We start from the raw sequence: 14059 nt of genomic DNA on the forward strand, positions 1-14059 counted from the left end.
TCCAGCAGCTCAGAGCTAACATCACGTGCCAAATCTGGTAAGACTTCTGGTGTCCAAGAAAGGTTTACAGGATCACATTTAACCCAATGAGGTTGTGAAGAATGGAAATTCTCTGTGAAGTTGGGCTAAACATATACCAGCACCCTCAAAAGACTGTCTCAAGGTCACAAAATGTTAAAACAGCAATATCAATGTACCAATGAACACTTTACATTGGAGACACTTTGATGTGACCGCTACAGCTTTTAACAGCAATTTGGATTCAAGTTCGCGATAGCAAAAGCTTTGCTTTGATTGTTGTGCATTAGTAGTTTATGAAAAGCCATTTATGGGAGATAGAATATATATTAAGATTTCAAAAATACATCCTAAACCCTACAGTTTATTAAAAAACAAAAAACACATTCCAGTTTTATGCATATTCTCATCTGAAGACTACGAAACAACTCAGTAGACAAATCTCCTAGATCAAACATCCTTGATGGGAAAAGAAAAGAACCACTTTTAAGCGTTAGTGCTTAAGCTGCTGGAAAAGAAAGAAAAGAATAGTTTATTTAAAAAAAAAAAAAAAGAGGGCAGCTCTGTTCTCAGTCATTACCTGTAAGTCATTTCTGGGAGAAGGCAGAAATGTGAAGGGGAAGAGAAACTCGGGGGAGAGATTACAGGAACAACATATGACATTATTAGCTAACCCGTGATTGAACAGATCACTATTACAACTGGATTATAACATTCTTTTTATTTCTCCTCTTCAGTCACAGAAAAAAGTTGCACGATTCAGTCTGTCCTCACAAACTAAGTTCAAATTTTACTATGTACTCAAAGAGTCAGAGGAGAGAGAGGCATGAAAATTCAAGTGAGAAAAAGTATACTGATATACTGGGGAAGGAGGAATAGGAAATCTAGACATCAGCTAGGAACACACTTTTAAACATGCATCTTTCAGTATTAGGAAAAAATCCACAGGAACAAACAGAATCAAGTATGCTTTCATTCAGGAGTGGCATTTCTAATTATGGCCACAACAGTGGTTAGTGCCACCTACCATACTTAAGCTAATTGCCAGTTCTTCCCTCAGAAAGCAGTAAATGCAGCCCACTTAAAAAACAAAAAACCACCAGCCATCAGATTGTTCAAGATGTCCAATCTGCATGCCCAATGCTATTTTCCTTTTTCTAAAAAGGAAAAAAAAAAAAAAAAAAAAGAGAGAGAGAAAGGTTGCTGTAACAGCTCTGTGACTTTATGAGCAGTCATCTTTTTAAAATAATGAACGTGGGCTGATTTACCGAGTCTTCCAGCTTTCTTTCAGCATATTATTACAGAACATGCACATTAATTAAACTGACTTTTCCACACCTTTCAAGTCTTCTCTTTTCTCATTTTCTTTGCTCTGCATCCTATCTCCTTGCTGCTTTATGTTCCACTGGCCTCTTTGTTGTGTATTTTTCCCCTCCATCTAAAGGAAGCATCTTTGGAAGCCTGCAGAAGGCTTACGTGCTAGTTGGAGACTGCCAGGAGCAGGAATGCATTCTTCTTCTCTGCTACTTCTGGTGGAGAAGTCACTGTCAGTTTATACACAGCGGTGGGCAACTGGCATACCTTATGAATTGACATGAGAGGTTCTAACTAGACATACGGAAAAACTCCTCTCCGTGAGGGCAGTGAAGCATTGGAAGAGGCTGCCCAGAGAAGCTGTGCGGTCTCTGTCCTTGGAAGATTCCCATGGATGAAGCCCTAGGCAACCTTGTCTGATCTCACAGCTGACCTTGATTTGAGCAGCAGAGACCTCCTGAAATCCCTTCCAACCTGAATTATTCTGTGATCTTATGACCCTAACTTCAAGAATACCACAACCTTTTCACCTTGAAGGTAATATCATTACCTTTATACTTTGAACAAACTCCAATAAATATTTCAATGAATTTGTTAAGAATTAATTTTTGAACAGATACTGTCTATCTAAATACATCAATTTATATGAACTCACATTGAGGCTATACTTGTAAAGAAAATAGCAAGAATTAGCAAGAAGTAATATAGACAGGTTAAAGCAGGAGCTTGGAGGAGGACAGTTGTACAGTTTGTTCTATCTACACCACCAAGTGAGTTTATATATAACTTACAATATATATTTAATATCTATTTATATAATAGATAATTAATTATTTCAAAAAAATGCTAAAGATATTTCATGGACTAGGAATGCCTAAAGAGACAGAATGCATCAGATGCAGAACTTTTCTTTTTCTCACTTTCAGCAGCTAACATCGTGGGGCTTAAGAGTCAGAAATCCCTCTCAGGAAGTGAGGTACAGAAGGCAATTGAAAATCCATTTTTTTCAGACACCTACTGGTTATAAATAGAAATAAAAAAGTTCCATAACAGGATGGAGAAATCTCACTATTTACACCAGCAAGTCTTGGTTAGACAAGGGGACTATAGCCCTAAAACAAAGCAGCTCTATACACTTAGGCCATTACCTCTGCGTTTTTCACATCCGTGTCTGGGTAGGAATATAAAATTCTGTTCAGAGGTTGTAGGCTAGGGTTTGTTTTAGCTTTATTTATCACAATAGCAAAGTCCACAGATTAAGACCAAAGACAGGAAAAAACACTCCACTACACTTTTCTGAGTGAACATACATCCACCTAGATATAAATAACCACCAAAATGTCCAGATCTGGATGACTGACTTGTTTTTACTTTTTGCATTCTTACCTCCCAGTATATTTGTTTTACACTGTATTAAATTTTAAACAACTACTTGGAAACTTTTAATGAATCAAATTATTGAAAAATGTAAACATGGAGAAAAACATTATTTCTTAATAGAGAAAATTAAACTCAAATAAGTTTAGTTACTAGGGAATACAAATATAAATATATTGTAACTCACTGTAATCTTTAACATTAAAAATGAATAAAACCTGAATTACTTGCAGTACTAGAAACATTGAGAGAAATCAGACACTGTCTAAGAAATAAGAGGCACAAACAATCTTTTAGATTTGTTCCTGGAATCAGTAATTCCAGGAAAAATTCTTTAGAAACAGAAATCCACATTTGTAAGCACTGATTTGTAAGAACTGATTGTGACACAGAGTGAATAAGATTTTTTTTTTAAATCAAGTATCTTTGATCAGCTGTATATATTTTTTTTGCTTGCATATTGTTTCCACTGCCTCTTACATTCAAGCATTCAACTACTTGCTATATTAATTCCCTGAAATGACCTTGCCATCCTTCTTTTCCCTGAAACAGCCACTTATTTCGATAAAGAATACAGTTTCAGCGATCAAATAAAAATCACTAGAAGTAACCACATTTTACCAACCTTAGTAAATTTGAAAGAGGACAAGATATGCTCTCACATTACTAAACCTGCTTATAAAAAGGAACCATCTCATACAGTATTACTAACCTACTTTGTACAGATCTGAGGTAGAGAACCAATGTAAAACATCTCATTCCACACTACTAAAGAATACTTAACTGGACAGAAAAAAGTTAGACAGATAGCAGTTTAAAAATATAAAGAACATTTATAAACAAGATGACTTTAAAGTACAGTACCTGACAGTCTGTGAGAACAAGAAGTGTAAGAGATACCAGGTAAGAGAGAGCTCACAGTGTGAAGCAGAAGAGGTACACTTTTAGTAGCTGGCAAAGCCTCATAAAGATGAGCACAGTTGCTGATAGACTGGCTTCGCTTAGCTTCCAGGAAAAAAATAAAGCAATAGTTATGTCAGAAGTAGTGAAATGTTTTTCTTCTTATGATATTTGAATGTCATGATACAGTGAAACACAGAGCTTTTGAAAATAAAAATCTTACATCATTAACTACAGAAATATTTCCTATAAACTGTAAGTTTATAATGTGCAACTGTATCTCACACATTGAGAATACTACAAAGCATCTTGGATAAATTCATAGCCAAGGACTCAAAAGGAAAAGAAATTCAGACAACTCTTTCCACTGGAGATAGCAAGATGGTTGAGAAAAGAGCAAGTTCTGGTGATTGGTTGAGAAAAGAGCAAGTTCTGGTGATTGGCTTCATTCTTTTCCCTTGCTGTTAAATTTTGTATCCAGTGTTCTTCTGTTGGCAGCTTCTCTCATCACATGCAACAGAAAGGTAAACAGATCTCTCCTGTGGAACCTGGAGGTAGCCCCTTTTCTAACTGATGTATTAAATACGATCTCAGGCCACTAGAAAAACATCTTCCAAAACAACTACCACTCTAGACACTGACTAGCATCATTAAGATAGATGTTGATTGAGGTGATATCAAGCTTTTAATTGCTTCAAATTTAAAGTCTCCTTTAGAGAAAAAAAATCAATATACCATTAACTGTACTACTAAAAGTAGGGCTGAATAAGAGAAGCCTCTAACAGAAAGTTACTGGGCAAGAAACACCTTATTTGCTGTACAGCCTCTCTTCTTATTCACCACAATGTCAACACTGACAGAACACTGAAACAGGGGAGAAAGGAAGCAAAAATATTCAAATAGGGTAATACACGCAGAAGAATTTCTGCTGCTGCAAAACAAAAGCACTGAAATTTGAGAAGTAACACTAAGTGAACTTTGAATGAAAGACTGCCTCTGCAAACATAAGGGAAGTTATTTTGAAAGCTTTCCCCAACTATCTCCTACATTTTCATTTTCCTAAAAAGGCAGCTACATCTTTTCTTGCAGGCTTGATCTACAGCTTTTAACAGTTGATGTTTTTGGACCTCCACTGTACTAGCGTGACAATTAGGTGTGCTTTTGTATTTGCTGTATTATCTCCTCACACTCATATTAGATACACAGCTATAATACCAAATGGGAATCTTCCCAGTGCCTCAGAAGTTCATAATGTTGTGATTCAGATGCAACTTCACTGTTACTCTTGCAACTCCAGATATAAGCAGCAGATCAAAAGAAAGCCTTAGCTGAAAGCAGCAGGCACTCTTACATTTGTATGTTGACTTTTGTTTTTTCTTTCGTCCTTTTTCATGCTTTTTTAAAATAGAGAAGGGAGAAGGCCGGGGCGGGGAAGCCTCCAGTAGGAGATGCTTTTCCAAAATTTCCATTCTGCTAAGGAAAAAGTTCTTCCATGAATAGCCCTCGTGTTTGTAATCACCTTCAGGATTACTGTATTTCATTTTGAAAGGTGACACCTCTGGACTCTTAGCTATTAAGTTACTCTTAGAAAAGGGATACACATTTTACACAATTGAAAGAATTATTTGCTATACCTGCACATGCAAATAACATTTTTTCTACCTACTGATTTGGGAGCCATTGACAGGCACAAATCACATGAAGGCCAGAAGAACTCTATTCTCATATGATCATGAGACAAAACAAATGAAACCAAGGGCTTTTTACACACAAAGTTCATCCTCCTAGCTCACAACCCACTGGCTCCCTACCATATAAACTTCTCTCACTAAAAGATGTGCCTTTGATTTGAACGTACATAACCAAGAATAGTCCTTGCTGATCAGTATTTCCAGGTTCTCTACCGCTCTGGTGACAGGTCTGCAAGAGAAACGCTGTAGCAGAAGAAACAAGGAATTGGAATCTTAATGCTCCAGCAACACCTCTGCTGGAGCACAAATACAAACTTACTTAAATTACAAATAGATCTGACAGGAAGAATGAAATGATAGAGTTTTGATTATCAACTTTTTGTGATCTAAGCTGAAGACTGTGGCTTAGTTCTGAAGCCTATAGCCACAAAAACATATTGATCACATTCAAATTTTCCTGGTAAGGAACACTACAGCTCTGTTATGAACGAAAAAGGAAGCTGTGCAGCAGAACATCTATTCAAAAGCAGGGAAGATTTTCTATTGAGGGTTTTATTCCATAGCCCATTGAACTGGGACCACAGACACACACACACGGCAAATGAGAATAGATCAAATTCAGGCTGCTGGAATGCTTGAAAAATCTAGTGTCCTTTCAACACCCAGGGACTCAAGACATGCCTGACCATTCCTCACCCCCCATTTCCCCCCTCTCCTGCTTTCCTTTATGCTTTCTTCCTTCTTTCCAGAATTAAAGAGGAGAGGAAAGAAAAAAGGAAATTGAGGAGCTATATATACACCTCACGACAAATAAACTGAATACGAGAGGATGAAAGAGGTAAATAAACTGAATAAGAAAGGAAGAAAATGTTTAATAAATACCTGGTTTACCCAGGTTACCTTTTGCTCATGGTAGATAACTAACTGTGTGAAAGTTCAGAAACGATATATAATTTGAATGATGTTAAAAAATCCTCACAATCCTTACAATTTCTTTACAAAAAAATGTAACTCGTACATGATTATCTTGCAAAGAATTTGTAATGCATTTAAAAGAATGCATTTAGTATATTTTCAGAATATTTTCTTTCTTTATTCATACTGGTAGGGGTAAAGACATCCAGACATAGGTATATGAAGCCTCTGTTTAGACATTTAATTAAGCTGCATTGTTTTCAGAAGCACTCACTACCCTAAGGCATATTTAGAACTTGAGTGTTACAGGAAGTTTGGTGGAATAAATATTTTATGTTTTGGTCTAACCTGTTGCCCTTTGACGAACCATATTTCTTGCTTTCTCAACTCCTGGTGCTCCAGAGGTGGTAGCACTTCTGAATCTCATTGGCTCCACAACTTCAGGGTGACTTTTCCAGCTTAATGAAAAAGATCTTCCCACTACAGCTGTCTTTTGAGGCTCTAAAATTCCACCTTTGATATAAAGAAAACAAAGTTCTCTAGTACTGGGTTCTTCGGCACATGTTTTTCTACAGTATGAACAGACTTATAAGCAGATGGAAATGAAAAAAATATTAATCTTTTGGTCTACAAAGATGAGTTTTTACAGCTATTAAAAGCAATCACTACTTCCACTAGGTATAGCGATTGCAAGATGGCACACAAATATAGCTAAAATACTATAAAAATACTTTGAAAAGAATTTTGTATTGATGACTATGCCAGATTACAGCACAGAAAACGACATGTTTCAATTCTGCTACACAGAAAAGCCTAATCTTGAGCTCCTACTAAAAACTGCTGAATAGTTATCTTCTATTGACTCTTATTCCCTTTTCCTCCCATAAAGAAGGATGAGAACATACAAACCCAAAGCACTACACCTTCGCTTAACAGATTCTTATAACAGACTGTGTGGTATTTAATGTTAGATTAAATGAATTTTTTTTTAACTTGTCTGATATAAAAAACACTGAAACACAGAGACTAACCTTTTCCTCTCTGCTTTTTTTCTTTTTGTTCACTCAGCTTATCCAAGGGTAAGTTGGTCATTTCAACTCCATACACCGTTCTTGCTAACACTGCTGTTAGAGAATCCATAATATTGGCCCATTCGTTTATCAGCTCCTCCCAGTTGGTGAGGCAGGACAGAACACTAAGCAATTCATCCCAGAGCTCTCGGGAAATATAAACGCTCAGATTTGCTCTGATCCAAGCTACAATAAGAGTCTGGGGGGGGGGGGGGGGGAGAAATACAAAATGACAGCATATACATTCCTGTTGAGATGAATTCAATACAGCAACCTGTAATTTGAATAGGTAACAATAACTCAGTAGAGCTTACAGCATTCAACTTCTAAAGGCCCTTTTTTCTTTCCCAATTACTTCCCGTTTCCAGGGGAAAAAAGTTTTGAGATTATGATGCATTAAAAGATATTGAAAAGCTATTAAATTTAAGTCACAGCTTCAGTGGAGTTAAGAAGTAGCAATTCTTATTACCTGGTAATAAATTAAATGGGCAGTGTATGCTCCAAGCCCCAGCAGAGCAACAGCCACTCACTTCAGCCATAGACAAGGCCCAACTACAGATTTTCATGACTTTCACTCAAGGATGTGATAAAATGTTTTCTCCTCCAGAGGCGTTTAAGAATTCACCTAGTTCCCCACATATCAGCATTGATTATATGTGCATAACACATAAATGGTTTCCTCTTCGATTTAAAGTCACAAAGATTCTTGCTTCTTCAAACGTGAGAAGGATGTTGCTCCTCAATCACGCTTTGTGCCTACAAAAACCTATTACTGAGCTATGGAGAAGTTGTGGTTACATACACAGGAATTCTTGGAGAGAGAAGGGAAGAAAAAAAGGTCAAGTAATATTTGTATCTCTCATACCCAAAAGATCTGTTCACGCACTGGTGCCTGCTACACACAGCTGGGTATGCCTGCCAAGCAACCCCACTGCTGTCAGATCAGGGATTGCAATTAAAAAAAGAGTGTAGGAAATGCCACATTAAGCACAGGTATTGAATGTATGAAATTCAGACTTTGTAATAAAGCAGACTCTGCATATGAAATTAATTTTTCTATTTGAATAAAGGAATTGATGTCTTTGAAGATTCAGAAACTACTGATACACAGAAATATTTACATGATATACTGTATCTAACAGATCAACTCTGATCATAGTTTACAATATATACACATATATAAAAATATAATTTTGTATAAATGTATAACAATCACCCTAACTCAAGTTTAGGTAGCCAATTCTAATCTGTATTAGCTTCTCAGATACGGTAAATACACAGTTCTGAAAGAGGAGTAAAATGCAGAGTTAATTAATAAAAATTTAATTATGCCATATAACATTATTATTCTGATAGAAAGGAAGAAAATTCAGTTTCAGCTATGTGGCCTCTTTCCTCATTCTCACAATTTTACAGAGAGTCATTAGCTTTGGTGTCTTAAATACGCATTGTCTTACTTTAGTTCTTTGTCATAGGTACCCTTCATTTTACCCCCCCCCCCCCCATGCCTGCTTTGAAGAAAGAAAATTACTGACACAAATGGAGGCATTCACTCTGAGTTCAACAACTACATTAAGAGACTAATCTTCCTAGGTCCTTGTAAAGTAAATGGAGAAAAACACACTCCCCTAAAGGCAACTGAATTGAGAAGTCTTTTTTTTGCCCCCCATCCTGCACACAGACCTTATACATCTTGGAATAAAGCATTAAAGTAAGGCAGTGCTACTATTACATCTGCTCTTTGGTGTTGATCTTGTCTTCATATTAAAACTGGGAAGAGGGGGAGAGTGGTTGGTCCAGAAATAACACATGGATATTTTTCATCAAAAACTCTCCCAGAACTTCGTGAGGAAATATTTGTGAAAATTACTATGGAAATTTAGAAATTCAGAAGCATAATTTTTAGCTGGTCTACATGTGCACTGGTAAGCTGAAAAGTCTTAGGAGATCATGGAGATGGGAGGGAAAAAAAGAAGGTAAGAGTTTGTTAATCAGCATGACTACCTCAGGTCATAAATCCTGCTATGTTTCAAAGGCAGGAAGGGGGAGGAAAAACAACAAACAAACCAGATCACACTAGATCAGCCTACTCTGACAAATGGAACTCTGGCACGTTCCTTCCAGAAGTCACTGAAAAATTCATACCATCATTCATATTATAATACTGAAATAATACCTTGTGTAAAAGAGTATCATTATAATAAGAAAGATGAGTATAAAGAGCTGCCCCTACATCTTCAGAATGATTATAAAGACTTAGCTAGACCTGTGGCATTCAGGCCTAGGTACTGCAGCTAAGCATGTAAGTTACAAAATGATGTACAAATGTTTTTGTCTCATTCAGCATGACTCAATTTTGACTTGCTATCTGAACTTACTTCTAGGAAAACAGTTATATAAAGCTCATACTCTAGTGATACTCACTGAAGATATCTTAAAAAAAAAAAAAAAAAAAAAAAAAAAAAAAAAAAAAAAAAAAAAAAAAAAAAAAAAAAAAAAAAAAAAAAACCAGACTGTGTGGACGCCTATTCTATCATGATTTGTAAACACAGCCCTAAAGAATAGATCGAATCAACTGCTTGTTTCACCTGGAACCTGTCTTCCTCTGTTAATAACATTTTAAAAATAATTAATAATGACATCCCAAAAAACAGTATTACTAAACAGAAGTAGTATTTCATGTTTTACAAATAGCTTTCATAATACTGCGCACTGCTAAACTAAAACTATGGATAATCAAAAATTCAGAATAAATCACTTTATATCATGAAAAACCAGCATCACAAAAAAATACTCACTCGGAAAAGTAATCCTGACATACTTTGAGCAAACGTATCCTTTATTTGGTTCTCCTTTGGCTTCTGCATCACAGCTTCTGTTATTCTGAGGAGTATCTGTAACATCTGTTCCCTGATTCCAAAACAAAAATGTACTTTTTGTTCATGTTTTATTAATTATACTTGCAGTTTTCAGGTACCAAAAAACCTCTTAATTCTTTGATGAGCTTACATATTGAGAATGTGATGATGCTTAAACAGACTTCAGCTAATCTGCAACACAACATTAGTTGCTTGTAGACATAAAAGCTAATTTTTGAGAAGGCAAAGTCAGGAATGAAAATAAGCACTGGAACCTCAAAGCCAAACAGTAGTAAGATGAAGACATGGCAGAATCTACAGTGCTATGAATTAATTCAAGTACAAGTCACTAAGAATACAACTAAACACAAAGTGTGTTTATCACATAGAAGGACTATAATATTTAAAATTTGAAATTTCAGTAAGTAGCCAAGTTCTATCTTGCTTCCAGAAAGTAGATATTTTTAGGTACTATTTGCAATAAGAAATATAACTACTTCTCAGAGTGTTTCAGATTCAAAACATCAGAACCACGCTTTATTAACAGTAACAGTGTTTGCAACTTCAGAAATTTTGTTAGTACTTAACCATGCAATATCAGCATTCTCTCTATACTGGTATATAAACACCGACTTTTTTATTTTTTTGGAAAAAGAAAAGAATCAAGAAAGCAATCAGACAGCATTACAGCTGCAGTAGTTGAAATGTGGCTGGATTACAAAACCGAGAAGCAGAGCATTCAAACTGTGTGGCGGGAGCTACCTCCTACCCATCACTAGAATTGGAATCTATAGTTTTAAATCAAGCCACTGACTTGCAAATACACAACCACCTTTGGCAAAGCAGAGTACTAAAAAACCCCAACACCCTCTGCTTATTTGTTCCACAAATTATATATTTCAAGTAAAGATTTAAAAAACTTTTAAATCAAAATTAGGTAAGTTCAATCAAAACTAACCATCTTACGTTTCTATGAAAAGCCTGATGGTTGTGAAGACAGAAAGAGTACAATTGGGGAAAAACCCATCAAAGAAGCCAAATAACTGTTCTTTCACTCTCCCCTCCCCATTTTACCTAACTTCCAAAGCTAAAGGGATTACACCCAAGGAGGGGTTATGGTTTTGCTGTGACAAAGTCTATACCAAGTATTGGAGGACATCTGCGAGTTTCTCTGTTTCCTAGTTACTCAGCTGAAATTGGCAAAACTAGTTTTGTGATATTTCTGATGTGGAAAACATGCAAAGAAGTGAACCTAGCCCAGACTTCTGCAGTTCTAAAGAAAGAACTTCTAGTTCAATTTAAATTTTAATTTAGGGACAATGCACACTTCAAAGTTTGAATAGACTACTGAAAAGAAACAAACGAAAGAATAAACCTGAACAAGAACTGAAATTTTAGAGTTAACTGCAGTTCATTTAAGTATATATGCAAAACAAAAATCTCATGCATTCAACTGGGTAAGAATATTGGATCTTGACCTATAACAGAATAAGTCAGTCTTTTCCCCGGCCAGTAATTCTTCCGTAAGGTTTAAATGTTGATATATTTCTCTTAAATGCTGTAAATATGTTAAACTTACCATGTCCTTTTATTCATTGATATTTCCATTATCATGCGCCTAAAAATACTCAAAACTTCTTTGCAAGCATCAACTTGCTCCTTCAGAAGTGCAGGGACTTCAGCGCATGGTTCCAATAAGAAAACATTCGCAGAGTTTGTTAAGAATACCTTTAAAAAAAGGCATTTAAATTCAGTTTATTCAGTCACCAAAAAGAAAGTCACGTCTTACAACGAAATACTTCTCTAGCCATGCCTTTCCCTTTGCTTAGAAAAAGCCTCATGTTTTACCTGTCACTTCAACTTCCTTGCATTCTACATCATTCCAATGAAAAGTAAGGTGGTATTACAGATAATAAAGACATGCATCACACATTCTGGATCTTTTAGGTATTTCCCATTCTGCCAGGTAATTGTATCACTCCTCCAGCTACTCATCTCTGGCACTGTATGCTTGAGCAATCACTAATGTGTCTGATAAATTATGTTCAGGAAAAGCAAATGCATAGTTCCCATTAATTCCAAGTACCTGAAGTAGAAAACATGCACCTTCTTCATTAAAACTGGTATTTGACTCCAAAACATGGACACATAGTTTAATACTCATTTTTGAAATGCTACAAATGAAGTTCAAAATTTGTATCACGAAAACTCTCAATTGCTTGTAGTTGCTTTCCTTAGTCTTAGAGTATATAAACACCTTTAACCAAGCTCTTCAATCAAAATTGAGAATTATTACTTATATAAGCCAGCAGAATATTATTTTCAGTAATCAAAAAGAAAACATTGGAATGCTTTCTGGCATTCTGATGTTACCTCTTCTAAAGCACAGATGAACCGCTTTAATGATAACAGAAGAGCTCCCCACATTAACGTATGTTGGAGGGCAACAAACTGTTACAAGTGTTTGTTGATTGTCTTTACAATTTTCAGTCTATAGTGACTTATAAAGCTGCTACAGCCTAGTTATTTAGGTAGCTACGGTGACTGAATAAGGAGAGATTCAGAACAACTGACAAAAATCTACAGCTGTTTGGATCTTATGACAGACTATACAACATTGTACATAAAAACTTCTGTCCATTTCTGCCAAATGGAATGGCTAGCTCACTAAAAACAATGTAACAACCATAATAATGTAAGAACTTCCATTGTTAATTTTCCCTGGATAACCAGCAATGATGTAAGTTTCTTCATGTGCTAGCAAGTACAGTCTCTCTCAATGGAGCAAAGTAGAAACTGAATATGAAAAACACAAAGTTTTAATACTAATAAAATGAATTGTTTAAATAGAGAACCTTTTCATAATTTTGGAGTATTTAAAAATTCTGATGAACTCTTCTGTGAAATAACCTATCTTGCCAAGATTTCAAAGCCTAAATTTTCAATTTTTCAGGAACTGGGGTTTATATTTAGGTATGCCTTACTCTTGCCTTTCTGTGAAAATCTACCCAAATTTGAGAAAAAATAAAAAACCCTCAAAAAAAACCCCAAAACAAAAAACAAAGAAATTTCACCCCCTCCCAAATCTGCATACACTCAATAATAAAAGTCACAAAATTACCTAATAAAATCTAAGCACCATCCACAATACATATCACCATGATGGACCTGCTACAGCCTGCTCTAAGTCCTGTCATCTGAATTAAGAGGAGTGAGTTGTAGGGGCACAAAACCCAGATCTGTGGGATAAACAGAAGGGAAACTAACTGGTGTACAAAGTCAGATGTAGACACCAGAACTAAGACTGGAGGACAGAAACAGCTCAAAGAATGTTGTGATTCCCTTCTGCTCAGCACTGGCTAAGCCACAACTGGAATACTGAAACCAATTTTGGGCTCCCAAGTTCAAAGGGGATGAGGAGAAACTGGGTGGAAAGACACCAAGAAGGTCAGGGACTTAAAGCACAAGCCCTGTGAAGGAAGGCTCAGGGATCTGGACCTAAGGCTGGTGAAAAGGAAGCTAAAGGGCATCTAACAGCTGCCTACAACTGCTTAAAAGGCAGTTACAAAGACTAGAGAGCCAAACCCTATATGTTATCTGGTGCCAGGAAAAGGGGCAACAGCCAGAAATTGCAGCTTGGGAGGTTCAGGTTGGACAGTAAGGAAAGTTTTTAATTAGAAGGGAAATGCAGCTCCGCAATAGGTCATCCAGAGAAGTTTTTCTTGCAGCCTCTACCTCACTCCTGACCAGCACTCCAATTTTTCACCAAACAAGGTAAATACTACTACTCACAGTGCACTTTAACTTAATCTCTACAGCAAGGCACATTCTATGCACTCAGTGCAGCAGAAGCACACAGGAAAAAATAGCATACACTCATATAATCTATATTTATGTCATAACGTGTATGCATGAA

The 14059-nt window shown here is 36.1% G+C and overlaps 1 protein-coding gene across 5 annotated transcripts in view; it reads right to left on the reverse strand.

Moving 5' to 3' along the window:
• Positions 1–14059, reverse strand: part of RALGAPA2 (Ral GTPase activating protein catalytic subunit alpha 2) — a 186496-nt gene that overhangs the window by 121162 nt on the left and 51275 nt on the right. For 4 of the 5 annotated variants that reach the window (XM_026107450.2, XM_064509891.1, XM_064509889.1 and 1 more), the window contains 5 exons: positions 11723–11871; positions 10084–10195; positions 7247–7484; positions 6564–6728; positions 3574–3714 (listed from right to left, as the gene is read on the reverse strand). In XM_026107450.2, the coding sequence (XP_025963235.2) occupies positions 3574–3714; positions 6564–6728; positions 7247–7484; positions 10084–10195; positions 11723–11871 (805 nt within the window). The remainder of the gene's footprint in view (positions 1–3573; positions 3715–6563; positions 6729–7246; positions 7485–10083; positions 10196–11722; positions 11872–14059) is intronic. The other variant, XM_064509890.1, reaches the window with a different exon arrangement.

This window comes from Dromaius novaehollandiae, chromosome 3, assembly GCF_036370855.1.
Source record: "Dromaius novaehollandiae isolate bDroNov1 chromosome 3, bDroNov1.hap1, whole genome shotgun sequence".
NCBI classification, from domain to species: domain Eukaryota; kingdom Metazoa; phylum Chordata; class Aves; order Casuariiformes; family Dromaiidae; genus Dromaius; species Dromaius novaehollandiae.